The sequence below is a fragment of the Balaenoptera physalus genome, assembly GCF_965194825.1.
Source record: "Balaenoptera physalus genome assembly, chromosome: 1".
Classification (NCBI taxonomy): domain Eukaryota; kingdom Metazoa; phylum Chordata; class Mammalia; order Artiodactyla; family Balaenopteridae; genus Balaenoptera; species Balaenoptera physalus.
The window spans coordinates 140,107,143-140,133,651 of record NC_138882.1 but is presented as its reverse complement, the minus strand read 5'-3'; the positions used below and the strand labels follow the sequence as shown (position 1 = coordinate 140,133,651).

The 26,509-nt window shown below is 38.0% G+C and overlaps 1 protein-coding gene across 6 annotated transcripts in view; it reads left to right on the top strand.

The window, feature by feature from the left end:
• The window catches only part of DNAJC6 (DnaJ heat shock protein family (Hsp40) member C6), a 166,132-nt gene that overhangs the window by 42,952 nt on the left and 96,671 nt on the right, over positions 1-26,509 (top strand). Inside the window, exon 2 of one of the 6 annotated variants that reach the window (XM_082453391.1) lies at positions 24,706-24,935. The exons of the other annotated variants lie outside the window; for them this stretch is intronic. Coding sequence (XP_082309517.1) covers positions 24,740-24,935 — 196 coding nt within the window. The 5' untranslated portion in view covers positions 24,706-24,739. The remainder of the gene's footprint in view (positions 1-24,705; positions 24,936-26,509) is intronic. 6 annotated transcript variants of the gene reach the window in all.

Genomic DNA, 26,509 nt, shown 5'->3' with positions numbered 1-26,509 from the left:
ACTCATCAGTGAATTCAGTAAAGTTGCAGGATACAAAATTAATATGCAGAAATATGTGGCATTTCTATGCACCAATAATAAACTATCAGAAAGAGAAATTATGAAAACAATTCCATTTACAATTGCATTGAAAGGAATAAAATACTTGGATATAAATCTAACCATGGAGGTGAAAGACTTGTACACTGAAAACTATAAGACACTGGTGAAAGGAATTGAAGAAGGCACAAATAAATGGAAAGATATTTTGTTCTCATGGATTGGAAGAAGTAATGTTGTTAAAATGTTCACACTACCCAAAGCAATCTACAGATTGAAAGAAATCCTTATCAAAATTCCAGTGGCACATTTCACAGAACTATTTGTATGGAACCATAAAAGATCCCAAATAGAGCAATCTTGAGAAAGAAGAACAAAGCTGGAGGTATCATGCTCCCTGATTTCAAACTATGCTACAAAGCTATAGTAATCAAAACAGTATAGTAATGGCACAGAAACGGACTCACAGATCAATGGAACAGAATTGAGATCCCAGGAATAAACCCATACATATACTGACAATTATTTTATAACAAAAGAGCCAAGAACATAAAATGGAGAAAGGAAAGTCTCTTCAATAAATGGTGTGAAAACTGGATAGCCACATGCAAAAGAATGAAACTAGACCACTGTCTTACATCATACACAAAAATTAACTCAAAATGGATTGACTTGAATGTAAGATCCAAACCTATAAAACTCTTGGAAGAGAACATAGGTAGTAACCTCATTGACATTAGTCTTAGTGATGTTTTTGTGGATCTGACTCCAAAGGCAAGGGAAACAAGGGCAAAAATAAACAAATGAGAGTACATCAAAGTAAAAAGCTCCTGCACAGCAAAGGCAACCATCATCAAAATGAAAAGGCAACCTACTGAATGAGATAATATATTTGCCAATCATATATCCAATAAGCACTTAATATCTAATGTGTATAAAGAACTCATACAACTCAACAACAAAAAAACCAAACAACCTTATTAAAAAAATTAGCAGAAGATCTGTATAGACATTTTCCCCAAGAAGACATAGAGAGGGCCAATAAGCACATAAAAATATGTTCAGCATCACTAAATATTAGTGAAATTCTGATCAAAACCACAAGGGGATATCACCTCACACCTGTTAGAATGGCTACTATCAAAAAGACAATAAATAACAAATATTGGAGAGAATGTGGAGAAAAGGGAACTCATATACTGTTCGTGGGATTGTAAATTGGTGCAGCCACTATGGAAAACAGTATGGAAAGTCCTCAAAAAATCAAGAATAGAACTACCATATGATTCAGCTAATCTACTGCTGGGTATTTCTTCAAAGAATATGAGAATACTAATTCAATAAGATATTTGCATTCCTATGTTCATTGCAGCATTATTTACTATAGCCAAGATACAGAAATAGCCTAAATATCCATCCATGGATAAATGGATAAGGAAAGTGTGTGTGTGTGTGTGTGTATACACACACACAGACACACACACACACACACACACACACAATGGAATACTACTCAGACATAAAAAAGAATAAAATCTTGCCATTTGTGACAATATGGATGAACTTATGGGTTATTATGCTAAGTGAAATCAGTCAGAAGGAGAAAGACAAATACCATATGATTTCACTCATATGTGGGACAAAAACCAAAAACAAATGTACAAACAAAACAAAACAAAAACAAACATAAATACAGAGAACAGATCGGTGGTTACCAGAGAGGAAGGTGGCTGGTGGGTGGGTGAACGGGGTGCAGGGGATTAACTGTTTGGAGGTGATCACTATGTAGTGTATATAGATATCAAATTATAATGTTGTACACCTGAAACTTATATAATTAAAAAAAGAAGCTTAACTCTAACATGAGAAATTTATAACTAATGACAACACTGGGAAAAGGCCAAATTGGCAATATATAAAAATAAATAAGAACATTGCATAAATAGGCAATTTAGAGTGTTCTCAGGAGATGAACTGGTAAGCTTTGGCATCAGAATTCTTCATATTGATTTGTGAGTATGATAATGCCCTGAAAATATTGAATTTTAAGCAAACTTTTAAGTTTATGGAAAAGTACACACAATTTCTAAGTGTACAGGTTGACCAATTTTTATAAAGTTAACACACTTGTGAAACTAGTGTCCAAATCAAGTAATAGGTTATTACTAGCAATCCAGAAGTCCTCTTCTAGTTACTACCCCACCCCCCACGACTGCTGAGTAACTACTAGTCAGTCTGAGGTCTAACACTGTAGATCAGTTTTGCTTGTTTGTGAATTTTATGTAAATGGAAATATTCAATATATAATTTTTTGTTCCAGTTTCTTTTGCCCAGTGCCATTTTTGTGAGATATATCCATGTTGTATGGTATTTGTAGTTCATTGATTCTTATTGCTCCACAGTATTACATCTAATGAATATACCACTTTACTTTTTTCATTTTAATTTTGACAGACACTTGGTTAATTTGTAGTTTTGGCATATTACAAAAAGTACTGCCATGAATATTCTCTTATGTGTCTTTTGGTGCACATCTGTACATATTTCTGTTGGTTATACACTAAGAGTGAAATTACTGTGTCATAGCATATGTGTACATTAAGCTTTAGTTGATACTACCAGTTTTACAAAGTGATTGTAGCAAGTTTTACTCCCATCAACAGTGTATGAGATTTCTAGTTGCTCTACATCTTTATCAACATTTGATACTGTTAGTCTTTTAAATTTTAGTGATTCTGGTTTGTGTGTAGTGGCTGATCACTGTGGTTTTAATTTGAAGTTCCATGATGAATCCGAGGTTAAACATCTTTCCGGAAGTTTATTGGCCATTTGTATGTAGTTTTTTGTGTGAAAGGCCTGTTTATGACTGTTGCCAAATTTTCTGTTGGGTTGTCTGTCTTATTGATGTGAATATTTCTTATTGATTTATATTTTCTGGATATGAATCAGTTGGATAAATGTATTGCAAAAATCTTCTCGCACATGTGTCTTGCCTTTTCACTCTCTTAATGATGTTTTTTGATGAACAGAAATTCTTTAATATAGTATAATTCACTTGTTTTTGCTATTACATTAGTACTTTTTGGGTTCTGTTTAAGAAATATTGCTTGCCCCAGTGCTATAAAGATATTGTTTTATGCTTCTAAAAGCTTTATTATTTTAGAATGTGTTGATTTAAAAAAATTTAAATGCATTTGTCCACATGTCAGCCTGATCTTTTGAAAATAGTTAAGTATTAAATAGTTTTAAATAATGACTTTGCCACAAATTCCCTGCCTTTGTGATCTTTGGTAAGGCAAATTAGCATTCTGAATTTAACTTCCTCAACTATAAATGGGAATAATAATATCTACCTGAAAGTATTGTTGTGAGTATCACATCTATCTAAATGTAAACTGTTATTGAAAAGTCAGCTATTATAAAAGACATTCTTGGGACAATGTAGGATATTTAAATATAGACTGGATATTAGATGATATTAGGGAATTATTAATTCTGTCATTGTATATAAGAATGTCCTTATTAGGAGATGCATGATGAAGAAGACATGAGTGGTAAAGTAATATGGTGTCTCAACTTATTTGAAATAAGTTAAGCAAAAAGAAAAAAACCTCAAATATCTAGATAAAGCAAACAGGTAAAATGTTTTCAGTTGTTGAATCTAAGTATTAGATTATGTGGGTATTGTGAAATTCTTTCAACTTTTTGTCATATTTGAAATTTTCATAATAAAATCTTCAGAGAACAGTTAGCTATTAATGAAGTTATACCATTCCATTATTTAACATTTTCTCTTTTCAGTGTACATAAGGACATAATTAAATGGATTTTAAGTAACTTGGCTTGTTAGATCTGGGGAAGGAGATGAAAATGAATTAAGAATAAAACTGAGCTATATAGCATTGCCTGCTCGAGTGAGATAAAGCTGAGCTTTTTCCATAAAATTAAGGCATTGCTGGGAATATAAGGAAGAAGGTAAGGAAGGGATCTGGAATGTACTGAGTGCCCACTAAGCTACTCTGCTAGATGCTGTACGTATCATCACCTTTAATTTACAAAGCAACTCTATGTTGTAGGTGATATTAGGGAAGTTTGATATGTTTTGGATAACTTGGCTAACACAGCTGCTGAATGGTGGAGTCAGACCAGATTCTCTTTACCTTCCTCTTTCCCTTTCTTCTTTACAAAGAAGGTTGGTTTATGTCTTTTAAAATGAATGTTATGCTTTTCATTGTAGAAACTCTGGAAAATACATATTTATCAATTAGGTTTGCTGCGTAACAAACCACCCCGAGACTTAGTGGCTTAAGACAGTATACATTTATTCAGCTCACAGTTCTTTTGGCCAGTAGGTGGGCTCAGCTGGGCAGTTCTGATCTGGGCCAAAATTCGCTGTTGTCAGTGAGGCTTGCTTACATGTCTAGGATGACTGAGCCAACTCCTCCTTGTGGTCTCCCATCCTATGGCAGGCTAACTTCGGGTTGTTCTCCTAGGGAAAAAGAAGAGAAGCCAAGCGCACAAGAAGAATTCCACAAGGTCTCTTGGGCCTAGGCTCAGAAGTGGTACAATGTCACTTCCCCTCTGTCTTAGTCCAACCATAGACTGGGTGGCTTAAACAACAGACATTTATTGCTCACGGTTCTGGAGGCTGGGAATTTCAAGAACAAGGTGCCTGCAGATTCGATTCCTGGTGAGGGCCCTCTTCCTGGCTTGCAGATGGCCACCATCTCGCTGTGTCTTCACATGACAGAGAGCGAGCGAGCTCTGGTCTCTCTTCCTCTTCTTACAAGGACATTAATCCCATCTTGGGGGCCCCACCCTCATGACCTTGTCTACACCTAATTGTCTCACAAATCTCCCACCTCCAAATACCATCACATTAGAGTTTAGGGCTACAAATATGAATTGGAGGGTGGGGAACCCAAACATTCAATTCATAACATCCTCTATTGTTCAGAGCAGTACAATAAGGCCAGCCCAGATTCTAGGAATGCGGAAGTAAACTGTACTTCTTGATGGGAAGAAATGTGCAGTAATGTTACAAAGTAGTGTGGATGGCAAGGAGTGGGCATGGGAGGTGGGAGGTTGAATGACTGCAGCCATTTTTATAAACAATCTTCTAGAACATACAAGAATAAACATCCTTTAAATCATTCCTAATACCACCATCAAGAGATATCCATTGTTAATATGTTAGTGTATTTCTTCCATTGTTTTGTTTATGCACATATAGAGGTAGACTTTTTCTTTTTTTTAAAGAACGTGATTCACATTTTAGAATCAGGTTTGTGTTCTGTTCATTCCCCTTAACATTATACTGTAGGTATTTTCTCAGACATTAAATATTCCTTGACAGTGTGGTTTGCTCTGTGATGCAAAGGAAACCAGCATAAATTGCTATGTTCCAAGCACTATGCTAAGCACTTTCACGCAGTTATCTTGACTATAAAACAAGTTTCTTGTTAATTTGCAGGATTGATATTCTACCACCAAAGAATTCATTTACTGCTGCAAAGAAAAAAAATAGAGTTTGTGTGAAAAGATCCAGAGAAAATTATAATGGTTAAGATATATCAGCAATGCCTGTTTTTGTCTTGAGAGCCTAACCCGTCAGCTCTAGCTGTTTAGGAAAGGGCCATCTTCATGTTGTAAATGATGGGAGGGTTGGGCCATTGGCAATAGATGAGGCTGTGTGCTCTCCATTTCTCCTTGTTGCTTAAAGAAACAATTTTACTGGACTAGCCCCAATGTTAAAGCTGCACTGAAGGCTGTTACAGACTGTTTCAGTGAACAATTTTATTTGCAATGATTTTGATTTTGAGTCTGTGAATAAAGTAATAGCTTCCTGGAGAAGGAACTGATGGAGGGAACGTATGGATTTGTGACAGTAAGAATCTCACGAACAAAATACAGCCCTTAAACATAGAGGCCACCTTTCCAAACCTTTCATTTTATAGGTGAAGCCACATCGCTATTAATTTATTTGATTGATCTGACTGTTTCAAAACAGATTATGTTGAGCATCAGTTCTTATTGTACAGCCAGCATAATGTGATAAGGAGCATAAAATTTGGAGGCCAAAGTCCAGGGTTTGAGCCTGGTTGTGCACTGTCTAGCTGTTGACTATGAACAAATTACAGTTGACCCTTCAACAACATGGGTTTGAGCTAGGCAGATCCACTTATACATGGATTTTAACAAATAAATACATAGTATCGTACTACAGGATTCGTGGTTGGTTGAATCTGCAGATACACAGGAACTGCGCATGCAGAGGGCTTACAGTAAAGTTATATGTGGATTCTCAACTGCGTGGGGGGTGTTCTCGGGTCAACTGTACTTGATTTCTTTGAGTTTCAATGACAAAAGCTTTAAGCTTTAATCTTTTTAGAGTTGTGCAGATTGAGACATTTTACATCTGCACTAATACAGTCATCACTTCTATAAGTAGCTTTTGAGCACTTGAAATGTGGCTAGTCCAAATTGACATGTGCTGTAAGTGTAAAATACACACTGGGTTTTGAAGACTTAGTATGAAAAAATATAGCTCATTGATTACTTTTTTCTGTTGATTACATGTTGAAATGGCAGTATTTTGTACCCATTGAATTAAATAAAATATATTATTAAAATTAATTCACTTGTTTCTAGTTTTTTAAAAATGTGGCTACTAGAAATTTTAAAATTACATATATGACTCATATTTGTGTCTTGCATTATATTTTTGTTGGACAGTGCTACACTACATGGAAGTTCTCTGCAGAACATAGCATACAGAGTAAATGTTAGTTATAGCCAGAAAATGTAGAAGGTTTAATTGAATGGATAAGAATTCTAAGTGATAGCAGGAAGCTTATTATTTTTACTAAGTTTCTAAGCAAGTTTTTGTTTAGGCATCTTAATTTTTCCTCTTTATGTGTATCAGGGGAGTAGAGGTGGGTGTAAGAATCCAATTATCTGAGCAACTAATAATAATTTCAGTGCATTGAGCTAAGATGATGCAGGGATTGTGCTAAGTACTGCATTAGGTAGGAGTCCTTTGGTTACAAATGACAGAGAACCAATTTGAATTAACAGAATTAAAAAAGGGGGATCTTGTCACCATGGAAAGGGTAGGAATGCATCTGAGCCTCCTGAATTCCTGGGATGTAGACGCTGTTTTCTCTCACTCTCTCTTCCTCTCTCAAATTTACTTCTCCCTCCTTGGCAACATTGTTCTCTTAAACCACCTATCTCCACATGTCAGAAAGTATGTCTCCTACAACTCCTGCCTGTCATCCTTGCTCTAGCTAAGGACTCAGACTTACTGTCTCTCTGGTTCTAAATTGAAAACTCCTGTGAAAAGGCCATGAGTGACCTAGCTTGGTTTCAGGTGCCCACCCCTGGAACACGGCAGCTCAAATGTCAACCACACAGAGGAGGATTTCCCAGGAAAAGGAAGTGCTGCTCTTGGCTGATAAGAGAATAAATATACACTACACCTACCCTAACTAATTTAATAAGTACAGCCATTCTGTGTGTGGGGGTGTAATACCCCAGTTTAGATGAGGAAACTAAAAAGAAGTTACATATTTTGTCCGAGTACAAACGTCCAGCCGGAAGCACAGATCTATCTCTAAAGCCCATGTTCTTAAACACTACGCTGAGAGAGTTGTGTTGACTTAAGTTTTACTGAATTATACAATTTGCTATTTTTCCCTTGTACCAGATCGCTTCCCCTTAAAACTTATGATGAGAATGAATGTAAGGAAACTGGCCCCATGGTAACACCCAGTATATCTTTCTTGAATTGAAAACCAATACTCCTATGCTCTCTGATCTTGCAGCCAAAGCTTTAAAGGTCATAAAAAAGCTCTACCGTAATTATCTTTTGTAGTAATAAGCTTAAAACATACTTATCACGACTTGGGCATTCTGTTTCTGTTATTTGTGATCATCTACCTTCTTTTAAAAACTTCTCCATCTCATTTTTCACCAACTCACGGTTCCCTATATTCTATACCACATGGGCATAGTGATTTCAGAGACAAAGATGAAAGAGTCATCTTCTGTGACTCAAAAACAATATCTGTCCCGAAGAAAATATTCTTTTGTCTTTTATTTTTTATCTTTTTGAATTTTATTTATTTTTTATACAGCAGGTTCTTATTAGTTATTTTATATATATTAGCGTATACATGTCAATCCCAATTTCCCAATTCATCCCACCACCACCACCTCCTCCCCCACTTACCCCCCTTGGTGTCCATACGTTTGTTTTCTACATCGTGTCTCTATTTCTGCCTTGCAAACCGGTTCATCTGTACCATTTTTCTAGATCCACATATATGCGTTAATATACGATATTTGTTTTTCTCTTTCTGACTTCACTCTGTATGACAGTCTCTAGGTCCATCCACGTCTCTACAAATAACTCAATTTCGTTCCTTTTTATGGCTGAGTGATACTCCATTGTATATATGTACCACATTTTCTTTATCCATTCATCTGTCAATGGGCATTTAGGTTGCTTCCATGACTTGGCTATTGTAAATAGTGCTGCAGTGTTGGGGTGCATGTGTCTTTGTGAATTATGGTTTTCTCTGGGTATATGCCCAGTAGTGGGATTGCTGGGTCATATGGTAATTCTAGTTTTAGTTTTTTAAGGAACCTCCATACTGTTCTCCATAGTGGCTGTATCAGTTTACATTCCCACCAACAGTGCAAGAGGGTTCCCTTTTCTCCACACCTTCTCCAGCATTTGTTGTTTGTAGATTTTCTGTTGATGGCCATTCTAACTGGTGTGAGGTGATACCTCATTGTAGTTTTGATTTGCATTTCTCTAATAATTAGTGATGTTGAGCAGCTTTTCATGTGCCTCTTGGCTATCTGTATGTCTTCTTTGGAGAGATGTCTATTTAGGTCTTCTGCCCATTTTTGGATTGGGTTGTTTGTTTTTTTAATATTGAGCTGCATGAGCTGTTTATATATTTTGGAGATTAATCCTTTGTCCATTGATTCGTTTGCAAATATTTTCTCCCATTCTGAGGGTTGTCTTTTCGTTTTGTTCATGGTTTCCTTTGCTGTGCAAAAGCTTTTAAGTTTCATTAGGTCCCATTTGTTTATTTTTGTTTTTATTTCCATTACTCTAGGAGGTGGGTCAAAAAAGGTCTTGCTGTGATTTATGTCATAGAGTGTTCTGCCTGTTTTCCTCTAAGAGTTTTACAGCCTTACATTTAGGTCTTTAATCCATTTGGAGTTTATTTTTGTGTATGGTGTTAAGGAGTGTTCTTATTTCATTCTTTTACATGTAGCTGTCCAGCACCACTTATTGGAGAGACTGTCTTTTCTCCATTGTATATCCTTGCCTCCTTTGTCATAGATTAGTTGACCATAGGTGTATGTGTTTATGTCTGGGCTTTCTATCCTGTTCCATTGATCTGTATTTCTGTTTTTGTGCCAGTACCATACTGTCTTGATTACTGTAGCTTTGTAATATTGTCTGAAGTCAGGGAGTCTGATTCCTCCAGCTCCGTTTTTTTCCCTCAAGATTTCTTTGGCTATTCAGGGTCTTTTGTGTCTCCATACAAATTTTAAGATTTTTTTGTTCTAGTTCTGTAAAAAGTGCCATTGGTAATTTGATAGGGATTGCATTGAATCTGTAGATTGCTTTGGGTAGTATAGTCATTTTCAGAATATTGATTCTTCCAATCCAAGAATATGGTATATCTCTCCGTCTGTTTGTGTCATCTTTGATTTCTTTCATCAGTGTCTTATAGTTTTCTGAGTACAGGTCTTTTGCCTCCTTAGGTAGGTTTATTCCTAGGTATTTTATTCTTTTTGTTGCAATGGTGAATGGGATTGTTTCCTTAACTTCTCTTTCTGATCTTTTGTTGTTAGTGTATAGGAATGCAAGAGATTTCTGTGCATTAATTTTGTATCCTGCAACTTTAGCAAATTCATTGACTAGCTCTAGTAGTTTTCTGGTGGCATCTTTAGGATTCTCTATGTATAGTATCATGTCATCTGCAAACAGTGACAGTTTTACTTCTTCTTTTCCAATTTGTATTCCTTTTATTTCTTTTTCTTCTCTGATTGCCATGGCTAGGACTTCCAAAACTATGGTGAATAATAGTGGTGAGAGTGGACATCCTTGTCTTGTTCCTGATCTTAGAGGAAATGCTTTCAGTTTTTCACCGTTGAGAAGATGTTTGCTGTGGATTTGTTATATATGGCCTTTATTATGTTGAGGTAGGTTCCCTGTATGCCCACTTTCTGGAGAGTTTTTATCATAAATTGGTGTTGAATTTTGTCAAAAGCTTTTTCTGCATCTATTGAGATGATCATATGGTTTTTATTCTTCAATTTGTTAATATGGTGTATCACATTGATTGATATGCGTATATTGAAGAATCCTTGCATGCCTGGGATAAATCCCACTTGATCGTGGTGTATGATCTTTTTAATGTGTTGTTGGATTCTGTTTGCTAGTATTTTGTTGAGGATTTTTGCATCTATATTCATCAGTGATATTGGTCTGTAATTTTCTTTTTTTGTAGTATCTTTGTCTGGTTTTGGTATCAGGGTGATGGTGGCCTCATAGAATGAGTTTGCGAGTGTTCCTTCCTCTGCAATTTTTTGGAAGAGTTTGAGAAGGATGGGTGTTGGCTCTTCTCTAAATGTTTGATAGAATTCACCTGTGAAGCCATCTGGCCCTGGACTTTTGTTTGTTGGAAGATTTTTAATCACAGTTTCAATTTCATTACTTGTGATTGGTCTGTTCATATTTCCTATTTCTTCCTCCTATTACCATTTTCTTTTCTTTTTATTTTTGAAATGTGAGAATACCTTTATGACCTTGGGTTATGTGAATATTTCTTGGCAAGGAAACAAAAAACAATAGACATAAAGAAGATTCAATTTTAAAATGAATTTCACCAAAGTGATTTTTTTTAAAGTGTCCATCAAAAGATACCATTATGAAAATAAAAATGCAAGTCATAGGCTAGAGAAAATATTCACAATACATATATCTGACGGAGGATTTGCATCCAGAATACATAATTTCTACAGATCATTAATAAAATGTTAACTAGCCAATATAAACAGGCTAGATAATTGAACAGCCACTTATCAAAAGATATGGCAGGCCAAAAGCACACTGAACCATTCTCCACTTGGGTTAAATAAAAACCACTTCATGCTCATTTGAAGAACTAAATTAAAGACTGGTAATACTAAATGTGATGATTTGGAGGAACTAGAATTTTCATATGTTACTGGTGGGGGTACAAAGCAGTACACCCCTTTGGAAAACTGTTTGGCTGTTTCTTACAAGGTTAAACATACTCCATCAACCCATTGCCCAGAAATTCCACTCTTAAGTCTTTACAAGAGAAATGAAGCATATGTTCACAAACAGCAGTGTGCCAAAATGTTTATAGCAATTCATAGTAGCCCCAAACTGCTAAAACCCAAATATCCTTAACAGAAAAAAGGATAAATTCTGATATATTCATATGATGGAATTCTACTCAGCATTTATAATAGAATATGGCACTGTATAATGAATAACACTGAAGAATTAAGGAACAACAAAAACAGCAAAACATTTGGTCGAATAAAAGAATCCAGACACAATAGAGTACATGCCATATGATACAATTTGTAAACATTTCACATACAAGGTAAAAGTTGTATATATTGATTGAAATCACAGCAGTAGCTGCCTATGAGTCCTGAGAATGATTGTAGGGCAGCATGAAGGAAATTTTTCGTATGATGGAAATGTTCTCTGCATTGGGTACAGCGTTGTATACATTAGTTAAAAATCTTTGAATTATACACTTAAATGTGCACATTTCCTTGTATATAAATGTTGCCTTAATTTAAAACAAGTGTTACCAAAGTTGGTTAATAAATAAGAATACCATTAACAGGAAGAGGAAGCACCTGTGTCAGTAGCATTGACTTTTTTGTGACTCCCTGAATACTGTGCCCTTTCATAGTTCCTTACTGTCCTCCCTTCAGCTCTAACTGGCCCTTCACAAAATTTTCCCATATGTCTTTTGTATCCACCTCCTTTATAAGGCAATCTCTGCTCTTCTTTTTTGATAGCTCCCTTCAATTCTCCTTTTTCTCCATGTTAAGACCAATTCTGATACTCCTTATTCCTATTAAGGTATGAATGACAAATAGCATGTTAAACTGTTGATTTTCTGCCAAATATTTATTTTTTATAAGTGAAATGCTAGAACTCAGTGTCAAAGAAGTAGCTCAAAATAATTTGCACTATCTCAATAAATTTAGAATTTTATCTTCTATATTTTAAATCAGTTTCTCAACTAATACTGAGTTGTCAGAGAGTTTGATGAACCTGGAGATAAATTGAAGAGCTGTCAATCTGGGGAGAAGTGGGCAGATCTTAACCAAATAAGGACTTAATAAATGTACATAAACAAAATGACAAATGTTTCTGAAGGGGGGACCATTTTCTTAATTGTTTTGGGTTTGTTTTTGTAGGTCCTTTTCTTCTCTTGTGCTTCCCATTTAGAGAAGTTCTTTAGCATTTGTTATAGAGCTGGTTTGGTGGTGCTGAATTCTGTTAGCTTTTGCTTGTCTGTAAAGCTTTTGATTTCATTGTTGTATCTGAATGAGATCCTTGCTGGGTAGAGTAATCTTGGGTGTAGGTTCTTCCCTTTCATCACTTTAAATATATCATGCCACTCCCTTCTGGCTCATAGAGTTTCTGCTGAGAAATCAGCTGTTAACCTTATGGGAGTTCCCTTGTATGTTATTTGTCATTTTTCCCTTGTTGCTTTTAATAATTTTCTTTGTCTTTAATTTTTGTCAATTTGATTGCTATGTGTCTCGGTGTGTTTCTCCTTGGGTTTATCCTGCCTGGGACTCTCTGCACTTTCTGGACTTGGGCAGCTATTTCCTTTCCCATGTTAGGGAAGTTTTCGACTATAATCTCTTAAAATATTTGCTTGGTTCCTTTCTCTCTCTCTCTTCTCCTTCTGGGACCCCTATAATGCGAATGTTGTTGCATTTAATGTTGTCCCAGAGGTCTCTTAGGCTGTCTTCATTTCTTTTCATTCTTTTTTCTTTATTCTGTTCTGCGGCAGTGATTTCCACCATTCTGTCTTCCAGGTCACTTATCCGTTCTTCTGCCTCAGTTATTCTGCTATTGATTCCTTGTAGTGTAGTTTTCATTTCAGTTATTGTATTGTTCATCTCTGTTTGTTTGTCTTTAATTCTTCTAGGTGTTTTTTCTTTAATTCTTCTGGGTCTTTGTTAAACATTTCTTGCATCTTCTCGATCTTTGCCTCTGTTCTTTTTCTGAGGTCCTGTATCATCTTCACTATCATTATTCTGAATTCTTTTTCTGGAAAGTTGCCTAACTCCACTTTATTTAGTTGTTTTTCTGGGGTTTTATCTTGTTCCTTCATCTGGTACATAGTCCTCTGCCTTTTCATTTTGTCTATCTTTCTGTGAATGTGGTTTTCGTTCCACAGGCTGCAGGATTATAGTTCTTCTTGCTTTTGCTGTCTCCCAAAGGAAATATTCTTTAAAAATGATGATCTATAAGTCTTTTAGAAAAAAGTGATCTAGAGTTTGTGAATCTCTTATTCAGGTCAAAAAGTAAATACTTTCAAACACAAATGACTTCAAAAGGCTACAAGTCTAAGTGTGCTTTTCTTAACTCAGTAGAAATGGTTTCATTTACATAGAAAAAGAGCAATAAGTGACAACTTTATTGGCTGAATACTTATTAATGCAGTGTGATGGAATGCTACGATCTTTTCCCTGGACTGGTCAGAAAACCAGTCCCTTGCATGTAGCTCTGTGGCCTCAAGCAGCAATAGATGCAATGGCTAACCTTTGTTGGGTGCTAAACAGTATATAGAGCACTTTTCCCTTAAGTCTTTCATGGACTCTTCCCAGTGTCATTAGTCGTTCATTTGTCTATCAAGTATTTATAAGGGGTCTGCATTGTGTCAGGCATGGAGTTAGTACCAAACATGGTCCTGCCATCATGGAGCTTACAATCTGATGTGGGAAGTCATACATGTAAACAGGAAATTTCAATGTAATGTGTTGTAAGTGCTATGTTAGAAGACATACAATGTTCTATGGGACCACATGGAATTTTATCTAACTTCGTTTTGAGAACTTTGATGGTTTCCTGGGGGGAAGTGCTTTCTATGTAGGGGTCTGAAGGGCAAGCAGGGTTGTTCAGTCAGGGAGTCTTAAAGAAGCTCTATGTCTGTACTTAGAGAGAGAATGGAGAAAGAAGAAGTGGTGAGGGCTGTCTCCAGAGGCAAGTAGCTAGCCTTAGAATATGGAGGTCCATTGTTTTGAATACCTTAGACTGAGGGCTGTGCAAAACCCTTGGATGGTTTTAAGCATCTGTGTCACATAATTGGATCTGCATCTTAGAAAGCTCAAATGTGAATCAATTTGCTCAGTTCTTTGTCTCATTTTTCTTGTCTCTAAATTGAAATGAGTAGTTTACCCTTTACAGCTCCTTCCATCTATAATATTCCACAAATTTCTGCTATTCTGGAAAAACTTAATTCCATGCTGACTTCAGATCTCTTGGGTAGCAAGGCGTGTGATTACAACTAGTGCTTAAAGAGGTGGTTTTGTGGGAATGGGAGTGGGTAAGAGTGGGGACAGGAGGCTGAATGGATAATATATCATTTCCCTGGGAAATAAAGAAACAGAAAGGTTATGCAAGTTCCCCTGACAGTCTCCTGAAAGAGAACTGGTGGGCTTTAGCCTCTCAGCAGACAGATGGAATGGCACCTTGCCCCACTTCTAGTATGGATGAAATCTGATAGTTGTTTTCCAAAAATTAAAGTGCTACATACTGAGATATTTACTGATGAAATGATATTTGCTGATGAAGTCTGGAATTTGCTTAAATTATGGATTTATACATACAAAACATGATTGGCCATGACTTAGTAATTGTAGATATGAATGATGGGTCCAGAAGGTCCATTATATAATTTACTTTTGTATATGTTTGAAAATTTTCATAATAGAAAATAAAAGATAAAATAATACTATAAAAATGCTCCAATTTATTACTCAAGTTCTTTATTTACTTTTAGCACAAACGGAGAAAGAGTCAGACTCTCTTATTTGGCTGTATTGAAATAAATAGACTCAGAACTGCTGTGTCATAAACAGTGACACTGTGCTTTAAATTTTGTATCAACTTTGGTGGCTTAAAATATTCCAGACTGCACTGAGATTTTATGGGCAGATCAAAGAAAGAGAATTACACTCCAAGGAAGGGGCAACTCTTCCAGGGATTTTGTTGATGACATGGGCAAGGGCTCTGCTGATTTGGGCCTTGATCCACCCAGGAAGACAGTCTCTGGATAGCAGGGTGAGGTGGAGAGGTCACTGGTTTTGAAGTCAGGCATGATAGACTCAGCTATGTTATCAGTCAAAGGGCAATGACAAGAAGTAACAAAATAGATAACGTTCATTGAACTCTCACTGTATGCCAGGCACTATGTTAAGCTCTGTGTGTACTTTATATCAAGCAATTATAATAGCTACCCTATTAGTTCAATGCCACTATTTTACAGATTGGGAAATCGAGGCATAGAGAGGCTATATATAATTTGTCCATGATCACATAGATTTTATATAATTCCCAGTAAATGTTATGATAAATAAATAACTGAAATCCAGTGGTTAGGTTGCAGTTTGTATCCCAGTAAGGATTAATTTTGGGTGCACATAACAGAAAAAAGCAAAATAACAGTGGCTTAAAACAAAATAGTTTCTTTCTCACCTTTAAGAAGTCTAGAGATAATAGCTCCAGGGCTGCCATGGTTCTCTGGGGATCAGAGTCCTTCTATCCTGTTGTTTCACTGTGAAAGTCTTCCATCTTCAAGGTCACCTCAAGGTCCAAGATACCTGCTGGAGCTCCATATTCAACCAGAAGAAAGGGAAAAGGAATGGAAGAAGGGCATACCACCCATCTTCCCTTTTAAGGATGCATACCAGAAATTACACACATCATTTCTACCTATATTAAAATGACCTTTACTTAGCCCCATGTATGTACTTAGTAGATTATAGAAAACTTGCATGTGGCAGGTCCAAGACGTGAAGACTGAGAAATATATTCTTTATATTGGGTTGGCCAAAAAGTGCCTTCAGTTTTTAAGTAAAAATAAAAGACACATTTCTCATTTTCACCAAGAACTTTATTGAGCAACATATTCACCCATTTGTTCCACTACCTTCTGCCATTTTTCAGGCAACTTCATAATTCCATCTTCCCAAAACTTATCTTTTTGAGCAAAGAACTGTTCCAGGTGCCTTTTACAGTGTTCCAGGAAATTGAAATGTTTTCCATTAAGAGAATTTTGTAAAGACTTAAATAAATGGAAATCTGAAGGTTCAATGCCTGTTGAATACGGCGGATGAATCAGAACTTCCAAGCCAAGCTGTAACAGTTGTTGCCTGGTCATCAAAGAAACACAGAAACACATGGTCTTGCGTTATTCTGATGAAAGATTATGCGTTTTCTGTTGACTAATTCTGGACGCTTTTTGTTGAGTTCTGCTTTCAGTTGGTCTAATTGGGAGCAGAACTTGTTGGAATTAATCATTTTGTTTTCCAGAAGGAGCTCATAATAGAGGACTCCCTTCTAATCCCACCATATACACAACATCACCTTCTTTGGATGAAGACCGGCCTTTAGTGTGGTTGCTGGTGGTTCATTTTGCTTGCCCCACAATCTCTTCCATTCCGTGTTATTGTACAGTATCCACTTTTCATCGCCTGTCACAATTTGTTTTAAACATGGAACGTTTTCATTACGTTTCAGTAGAGAATCGCATGTGGAAATAACGGTCATGAAGGGTTTTTTTGCTTAACTTATGTGGAACCCAGACGTCAAAGTGATTAACATAATGAAGCTGGTACAAGTGATTTTCAACACCTGATTTGGGTGTTTTGAGTATGTCGGCTCTCTCCCGCGTGGTATAACGTTGATTGTTCTCAATTAATGTCTTGATTTGACCACTATCAACTTCAACTGGTCGACCCGACCGTGGAGCATTGTCCAGCAAGAAACCTCCAGCACTAAACTTCGCAAACCACTTTTGACGCATTCAGTCAGTCACAGCACCTTCTCCATACACTGCACAAATCTTTTTTTTTTCATTCATTTCGGTTGCGTTTTTACCTTTCTTGAAATAATAAAGCATAATATGCCGAAAATATTGTTTTTTTTCTTTCATCTTCAATATTAAAGTGGCTTCACAAAAATTCACCAATTTTGATGTCTTTTCTCAAATGCACGCTGATATGACAGCTGTCACATACAATCTAACAAAATTGTTTCAAATGAAGTTAAAGACACCTAAGTGCTACTAGAGCCATCTTATGGAAAAAACTGAATGAACCTTTTGGCCAACCCAATAAAACTCTGCGACCCTGTGCCCAGCTAAAGATCAGGGGTTCTATTAGCATACAAGATGATAATGAATATTGGGGATCACTAGCAATCACTGCTTAGCTCACACTCAGCTGCATTTCAGAGCTCTGGTCTCCTTGGGTATGAAATGGATATGGTAATTCTTCTCAAAAAGACCTTTCATATTTAAATGCGTAAATATACGAAAAACCCAGGCACTTAATTTAGAGCTCAGGAAATGCTAGTTCTTTTTCTCCAGGTAGATGTGGTCAAGTGGGCAGCAGTGGTTGGGTGCCCGGGAGACTCTGCCTGGAGACTCAGCACCCCGAGAACTGGCTTTCCCTGCATCTGAGGTGGTCACTGCTTTCCTCTTCACCACCATAGAGGATTTGCCACATGCTCGAGAGCCCAGAACTTCTAGGCACAATGGGGTTACAGAGAATAAGCATCTGTATTTTAATGATCTTGAACATAAAATCATATGTAATGAGCTCAGAGCCAAACGTGGGAAAATCTAAGATTTAGGGAAGTTTTCACTTCGATGTAGATTTTCACCTGACGTTGGGGACCTATTTACCACACAGAACTTTTCAGTCTGTTTTACCCAAGAATGAGAGTAATTGAGCACAGGGCCAGCTCATGGTAGTCTGTCAGCGTCTGTCCAGGAAGCTGAAGTTTCCTGGCTTGTAAGATGACAGATAAAAGGGACAGGTGCTTCCATGAGTTAGTCTTGAAATGGTAATGTATGTGTAACAGTGTCATACCATGAGCGTGTCCTTGAAAAGTCAAGGGTGGGTTGAATGTTAGCAGGTGGAACTGTGTTTTCAGTGAGCTCACTAAGGAACCCCCTGGTGAATTTTCCTATAAGCTAAAGATGGCCTCCCAAACAATTGTTTGCATTTTCATTCATTCAATTAGCAGATACTTATTGAGCACCTGCTGCTTGGCAGGCACTGTGCTAGGCCTGGCAATACATGGTGAATATTACCTTTACCTACCAGAGTTGCTTAAAATACCTGAATTATAAATTGACAAATAAAATTCTTGGGCTAACATATAGTCAAATAATAATATTTGTTTCATCAATTCTAAAACAGCTTAAAAATATATTAACATTTATGAAATCTTGAAGCATCTTAAATTGATAGTATGTCATGTATCATACTTGACCAGTAATATATTTTTTTAATGCTGCAACTTAAACTGGATGATTCATAGATTTGATGAGTAGGGCTTTTGTGTTTATTATGTGCTTTCATGTACCTTATTTCATTTGATTCTTCCTGTGAGGGAGGATGAGTAGTCCACTTTATAGAAAGGGAATATGGCTGTGAGTGGTAAACCGATTGTAGAAAACTTGATGTGGCAGGTCTAGGACTCAAACATAGTTGTATTTTTTCCTCCAAAGCTAGTGGTTTTCCACCATACCTTGATGTCTCTTTAATCTCCTTACACACATACACGTGTGAACACAATGAAGGTCAAGCTTCTTTTAAAGCAAGGAGCTTGCTTTTAATGAAAACAAAGCTTTTTTTTCCTTTTCGTGGTTTAAAACTAGACCAAACTATAGCCACATATCAATTTTCAGGAGCACAACATAAAAAGTCTTCTAACTCAGATGGTTACAAAACAAGCTGCTTATTGGGAAACCACATTAATTAAAACCATTCAGGTTTCACTGAGCAGAACCTGTTGTGGGGTTAGTAAACCAAGAGTAGCTCCCATAAGGTACCCAGACCATTTTCATGGGCCACACTTAGTAAGGCAGGTCAGAGCCAAGGAATGACCCAGATGTCCTCCAGCTTTCACTTTGACCACTGGAATTACCTCTTATGACTGGTGCAGGGGCCAAAGCATGATCTTTCTAGATGGCAGTTTGAATCCCAGCCGATAGCTAGCTGTGTGAGCTTTGGCAAGTTATTTACCCTCTGCAAGTTTGCCTCAAAATAAGGATAACACCTTTGCAGGGTTGTTGGGAAGGTGAGAGTTAAGGTGGGTTAGGTAATTGGCAAATGGTAAGTAATCAGTGGCAGTTATTTTTATTACTACTAGACTAGAGCTTCAGGGAGGTACAGGCTTCAGGGTATTGAGCTATCTTTAAGAATATGCCCTGCCTGGAAAATTTGTCCTATTTTCTGGGAGACCCAGTACTCCACCAAGCACCAAGAACAGACCACCTCATTCCTGAGGAATATTTTAGGAATAATTGGGACTTTCTTCTATTAATATTAGCTCACTTCGTTTTTCCCCAGCATACTTCCTCTTCTTTTTTTGTGTATTGCTCTATGTGTAACTCTTGACAGCTGCCACTATTTATGCATGTGTTCTATGGTAAAACCTTGATTAAATGGGACTTAGCAACTGGAACACTTCAATGGCCATGGCTTTTCCCTCTGGGCTTCATTTGGAGGAGGAAGAAGGAAATGACAACTCAAGCGTTGAGAAAAATAGGAAAATTTAAGAACTAGAGAAAATCCTGTAATTCAGCACTTTCAATTTTACTGCTAAGAGGAGGAGAAGCAATCAAGGCCTCTCTTCTGATTCATAATAGAGTTAGGTAATAATAGAGTCAGAAGAGAATTCCCAGTCTGTTGCTCTTTCTTCTGGACTATGGCTTGAACATGTGGCTTTGGCATCTCTCTTGATGTTGTTATTCCTCCAGGTTTGCCACTACATTACAGGTCTCAAATACGTAGGCCCACAGGGGTAGACATAGTGGGGAGGAGTGGGGAAGGCTAGGAATCATACACTGGGAAGTGGTAGTGAAGTGTGGCATTCAAACTGGAGCCTGTGTACCTTTTGTAAAGGCATCTAAGCTGAAAAATTTTTTAAAAGTACAGCACAAACAAAACATGTCTGGGGCCAGATGTGGTCTCCTGGTCCCCAGTTTGAATGCCTTGCACCATCTATACCCATAGGCCATATTCAGTAAGGAGATAGTTGAATCATGTAACTGAGGCATGTTGCCAAAGAAAGTTTTAGTACTATTCATTGATTTATATCAGTTGAAGTGAAAACTGAAGAAGTTAATGTTAGAAAACAGATCATAATACATTTTGCAACAGAAGATAGAAGCTCTGCCCTCAGTTACAGTTTGGTTAGCCAGAATTCTTTGTTGTCTAATTATCCAGGTGAATTCAGATGTCACAGTGTGTAGGACATTCACACTGGGAATTCACCAGTCTCAGTACTGGAGGTTTTGCCCTACAAGCCCAAAACAATATTTCAAGAAATAACATCTTACCGTGTGCTAAAAACTGGTTTTCCAACCTACTTTATTTTTATGAGAATAATAGTCATGAATTGCTGTTTATTTTATAGTCCACTAGTAGACCACAACATGTAGTTTAAAAAAATCACTAGACTAGGTGATACTAATACATTTTTGTTTATTTATTTATTCATTAATTTTACAATTCAGCAGGTACTTTTATCAATATCTAATGAGTATGAGATTCTCTTTTTGGTGTCATGGGGGTACAGACCTGAACAAAACATGGATTTTTGTATTTAAGGAGTCCAAAAGTTAACAGGATAGACATGCATTAAAATATCTAAAAACTCAAGGCAGAATAATCACTTCACATTATACATAATGCTTTTATATTATCATAAATCATAATGACAGTAAATCTCTTAAGTACGCAAGACAGATTTTAGCCTAATTTTAGGTAGGAAATTATGTTTTTGAAAAAGTGACAAAAATGGAACAATGATACTGATAATAGCTTTTGTTAAGCACTTACTATGTGTTAGGTACTAATTTAATTCTCACTACAACCTTATTATGATGACACTATTATTCTCATTTTATAGTGGAGGAAAGTGAGGCAGAGAGGGTAACTTGCCTAAGGTTATAGAGCTAATAGTCCATGGAACTAGGATTCAGTCCTGGGAGATAAGGTGCTAGAATCTCAGTCGTAAGCAATGTTTTATAGTTCCTAGAGACAAAAAAGCACAGATCATAATCCCAGGTAGGTTGTGGTACATATTCATCTTCTAGCACCACCACAAAAGTTGTGCGACATCTGCTGTGACAGGAGAGCACTTTGTGGGTGGAGGGGATGGGGAGGAATAGAGTCTGCCTCTCAAACATTTCTCAGTGTGGATAATCTTCACCAAGTTAATGAAAGTGACTGAGTCAGCAATGGAAAAGGCAAAGGGAAGGAACACTCTCCCAAAGAGGGCATCTAGTCCTTTGGCTCTGCCCCATATGTGATGTGATATTCTTGAGATAAAATAAATTATGGAACAATCTTGATCTTGGAAAAACAGAGTTTGACTCTAAATGTTCACCTTGGATTTTACCAGTACCACCTCTCTTCCTTAAGCCTAAGCTCTCATTCAAAATCACATAGACAAGTTTCCATTAGTATAGTCCTGGAGAAAATAATACTTAGCCTTTATTGAGCTCCTCCCACGGGAGGAAGTCGGACTGTCAGCACTGCAGATAGAGCTGTGCCCAAGCCAGACCACTAATAGTAATAATAGAGAACACTTGTTAAGTACTTATTCTATACGTGTTATGTACTAGTTTAGTTCTTACTTCAACTATATGACGATGGTACTTTTATTATACTCTATTTTATAGAAGACAAAAGTGAGATCTTCGTGGATCCACGAACTCTTTATGAATTTGATCTTTAGGGTAGTAAAGAAAATTTTAGTGTTGAAATTGGTGTATTTAATTTAAGCCCTAAAGTAATTTTTAAACTGTTGTAAATTAATCTAGTTACTGTATTTTCCTGCCTTATTATGTTCTTTATATCCCTAATTTTGTAGGGTTATTAATAGTTATTCTGATCGGTTATATTTATGTTAAATTAAGTGTAAATATAAAAAATAAAATGGTCCCTGTATCCCACTCATGTTTTTCTTTAAATTTGCAAACTGGGGAAATAGATATCCCAAAATACAAAGGCCTATGTTTAATCTATAATTTCTTCCAGCAATATGTCTGCAACTCTGAAAAGTTGAGCAAAAATAACTGAGGGCTTTTTTTTTGAAAATAATAATTTTCACTTTTCAAAAATGGTCTTTTCTAAATTCTCTTAATCCAGAGTATAAATCCAGTATTTGTCAAGGCACATGATAGATACTAGGTATTTCCTCTCCCTGTGGGTCAGTAACAAATTAAAGGAGAAGGAAAGGTGCAGAAAAAGATTATTTAAAATGTTATTGGAAAAGATTTATTTACTAGACCTTACAGAGTATTAGTCAAGTATCTAAAATAGCTCAAACTGACAGATTGGGAAAATTGAAAGTATAAAGTTTGTGTTTAAATTTTATTACAATTTTAACTGCCACCACTGAAGTTGTTTGATCTTGTAAGTGAGCATTAACTGTGATTTGTGATTTGGCTCAGACCACATGTTCATCAGATAATGCAGTTAGGAGAGCAACTGCTCAGATAATTTACCTTTTCAGAGGGACTGGAGGGATATAGAAGACAGCAAGCACTCTTGGCTTTTACTGATTTATCCCCTTCCTATAAGAATTTGCATCTGAGTGATCCTTCAACAGGAAAATGACTCTCAATCCAATTAATTTATTTTATGTAGACCTGTGTAGAGCTAGAACTCCCAGGAAACTCGTTGGGTCCCAAATGATTTAGACTGAGGTCTCTTAGATGCTATAGTTTGATTTGTGTTCTTAAAGATATCAAAATAATAACAAGAGAAAATCGTGAAAGGTGAAATGTCAAATCTAGGTTTGTGTATGGGTTTAAGCAGATTTTACATGCATGTACGTTTTTCTTGTTGTTTTGGTGATGAAACTCTGTCAGATGACTTGAAAAGCACCTCAGTCTTTCCAAATCTTAATAGGGAAAATGACAATTTTAAGCCAAGATTTTCACCTGAAATGATGAGAACGAAGGATACTTTTGCAATCTTATTATTTCAGGTGAAAATGGGCACTTGGTAATTGCATTTTGAAACTTAACAGAGTTAAATCCAGGTTTCATAAGGCTTGAAACATACAATGTTGAGGTCCTCTTTAAGAATACAGAATCACAGATATAAAATTAGGTGCACAGCCTTGAAAGGGACTTCTCCAAAAAAAGGGCGCTGACTCTTAAGGTTCATGAACTTCTCAATAAATTCTCCTCTGATTAATTAGTGTCAGCTCTCTGTGCCCAGAATTATGAAAAAGGAGGGGAGGGCCCTAGAAAGAAAATCCTCATCTAGCTTGCTTCCCACGCATCCTCCTCAAGCCAGCTGAGTGGTATAGACCTTTCCCCAGGTCCCAAGGTAAATGATGTCAGAGCTGAAATTGCACCTGATTCGACCCCCCTGGCACCCCCCCCCGCTCCCCCGCCAATTTTGTCCTTCAACAATTAGTTACTAGTCACATCTATTCACTAGGTGGAAAGGGCTCTAACTGCCTGCTAGCGCTAGGATAACCAGGTCTTTGATATCTCACTTACGGATTTTACCCATTCTGGGAGATGTGCGCAGTGCTGCTGTTTCTTTCTGTCCTGGCACACGTATAGCCTGGCGTAACATGCGGTCTTTTTCTGTTCACTTGAGTTACAAGTCAGTCCTCCAGGAGGGCAACTGTAGGGGTGGCTTTGACTCGCCGAATCTTCCAGCAAGTATAGGCTAAGTTATACAAAGTGGGCGTGTCTGGAGCTTACCAAGAGACCCTCCCCCCTCGTCCCCAAAGCTTACCAGGCAGAGACACCCAGCCCCTTTCTTCCTTACCTCACGTGCGCAAACACCCTCTACCCTAGCGGTAGTAGTCCCCTCCCCCTCCCACCCCGCCCCATTTTCCGCCTTCAGCCCCCCCCTCCCCGAGAATCTCCCCTCCCTTACTCCGTCTTTCCTTCCCTCCCCGCGGGCCAGCCGCGCTTGGAGCTGCCCTGCCGCGCGGCGGGGCGACACGGCGACACCTATAGGATTGCTTCCGGGCACTCCCGAGCCATAGGGGGGCTGGCCCGGGTCCGGAGCTCTGCAGGGCCGGCGGCTCCACGGCGGCTGCACCGGGGACGCGCGCACCCGCCCGCCCGCGTCCTCCCTCTCTGCCTCCCGCCCTCGCGCCCAGCGCCCAGAGCCGCGCTCTGCCCAGGGCGGTGGCTTCGCCGCGCCCCGCAAAGCTCCTCTCCGGTGGCCGCTCCCTCTTTCCCTCCTCTTTGCGTCATGTGGGGCACTTGATGGTTTTTGTTTTTGTTTTTCCTTAAAAGAAAATCCTCCTTTAGCCCTTTCCACCTTCCACCTCCCCCTTCGTCTCCCCAGGTTGATATTTTTTTCCTCTTCTGTGAGCTTGCCCATGAGCCTTCTCGGAAGCTACCGGAAAAAGACCAGCAACGATGGTTATGAATCCTTGCAGCTGGTGGACAGTAACGGGGACCTAAGTGCGGGGAGCGGCGGGGGAGGCGGCAAGCTGAGAGTGAACGCCGGGGCGGCAGCGGCGCGGAGTCCCGCCCGGCAGCCTCAGGACCGCGCCAGCACCATGGACAGCTCAGGTAGCGCAGCGGGCGGGCAGCGCCCCGCCGAACTCTGCAGGGCCCTCCAGTTGCGGCCCAGTCCACTGGCTCCCAACCCAGTCCGGCTTCGGAGAGGGCAGGATGAAGGCGAAGGCACCTAATACCACCAGGGTGTCGCGTCTCTAATTTCTGTAGTCCAGGGAGCTAGGAAACGTTAGATCAGTCCGGAGGCCCAGTGACCGTAGCGAGCGCCTCTTAATCTCTCTAGGCTGCTAAATACACCAGCTGGGGGCGGGGAGAGGAGGGGAAAGGGGAGGGGAGGGGTGGACAGGATAGGGGAGGGGGTGGCGCGAGGAGCGGTTGGGAAGGGGGCGGGGAGAGGCAGCTGCTTTCACTACCCAGCTGGATGAGGGGAAGAGGTGAAGGACGAAGTGTGCTGATTGTTTTTGCAGCCTGCTGACGGTATTTATTCCAATTATTATTCTCGTAATGCTGATGTTATTCGCAATTCTGTAAAGCTCTGCCTCTTCTCTACTCTGCTGTCTGCTAGGTTTAATGCTGTTACCTTTCTTGAGCAAATTTTACCTGGGATCTAGAGCCCTTTTACACAGCTTTTATGATTTGCACAATGAAATTTTATTTCATCTGTTGTTGGCTTCTTTATCTTTATACTTTTGTACTGAGTATATTAATATTTCATAAACCTCTATATGTAAGGAAAATGGAAATACCTCTAAACTTTACATCTGGGCTTGCGACCGTCTTTTAGAAAGCGTTTTAGCAAGTTGGATTTTCTCTTGGAAATGCTCTTTTAGCGATTTCCATAGCATAACAGTTATTTAATGTATCCATGTTGGACCAAGAATGTCATTATAGCTGTTTGCTTAACTTTTCAAGGAACCAAGGTAGGAGGATTGTTTACGTAAATATAATTTATAATTGAGGTGCTCAGTGGTTTGTTCTATATTGGTAACTTTAATACTGGACAACTGAGAACTCCAGAGGAAAGATTTGTGTTGAGTTGTTTGGGCAGTCATGAAACCAAACTGAATTTAATTCCTGCACTTTTCAAACAAATGCTTGTTTCTTTAAATCGTGTAATGGCTCTTCTTGGGCTACCATTTTCTATTTTCCTCATCCTATAAGTGGAATGAAATATTGTCCACAGATGTTCAAGTGTCCAGGCTGAAAACTAATTTTATCCATGTAAGCTCCTATTGAAGTTAAATAAGGTATTGGTGGTGTGTTTTCTCAGTACTATTTTAAATTAAAGCTAAAATTATCCCTAAGGGGCTGATGCTTTCAAGGGCTTTGGTATTGGGGTTGTACATGGTTATTTGATTTATGTTTTTCCAAATCTGTGATATATCAAAGTACAAACCATCTTTTGACTGGATGTGATCTCCTTTAAATCTTACAAAAAAGATTCATGTACTCTAAATGATGCTACTGTAATCCTTTTGGAACATAGTGTGCATATAAACAAATAACTGAAATGAAAATGAACATTTCCAGATGAGTATAGAGGAGCCTCGCTTCAGGGAAATGAAATATGAAATTCTGAACATTTCAGTTTTTCATAGAGATTTTCATTTTAAAAATTGGAATTTTTA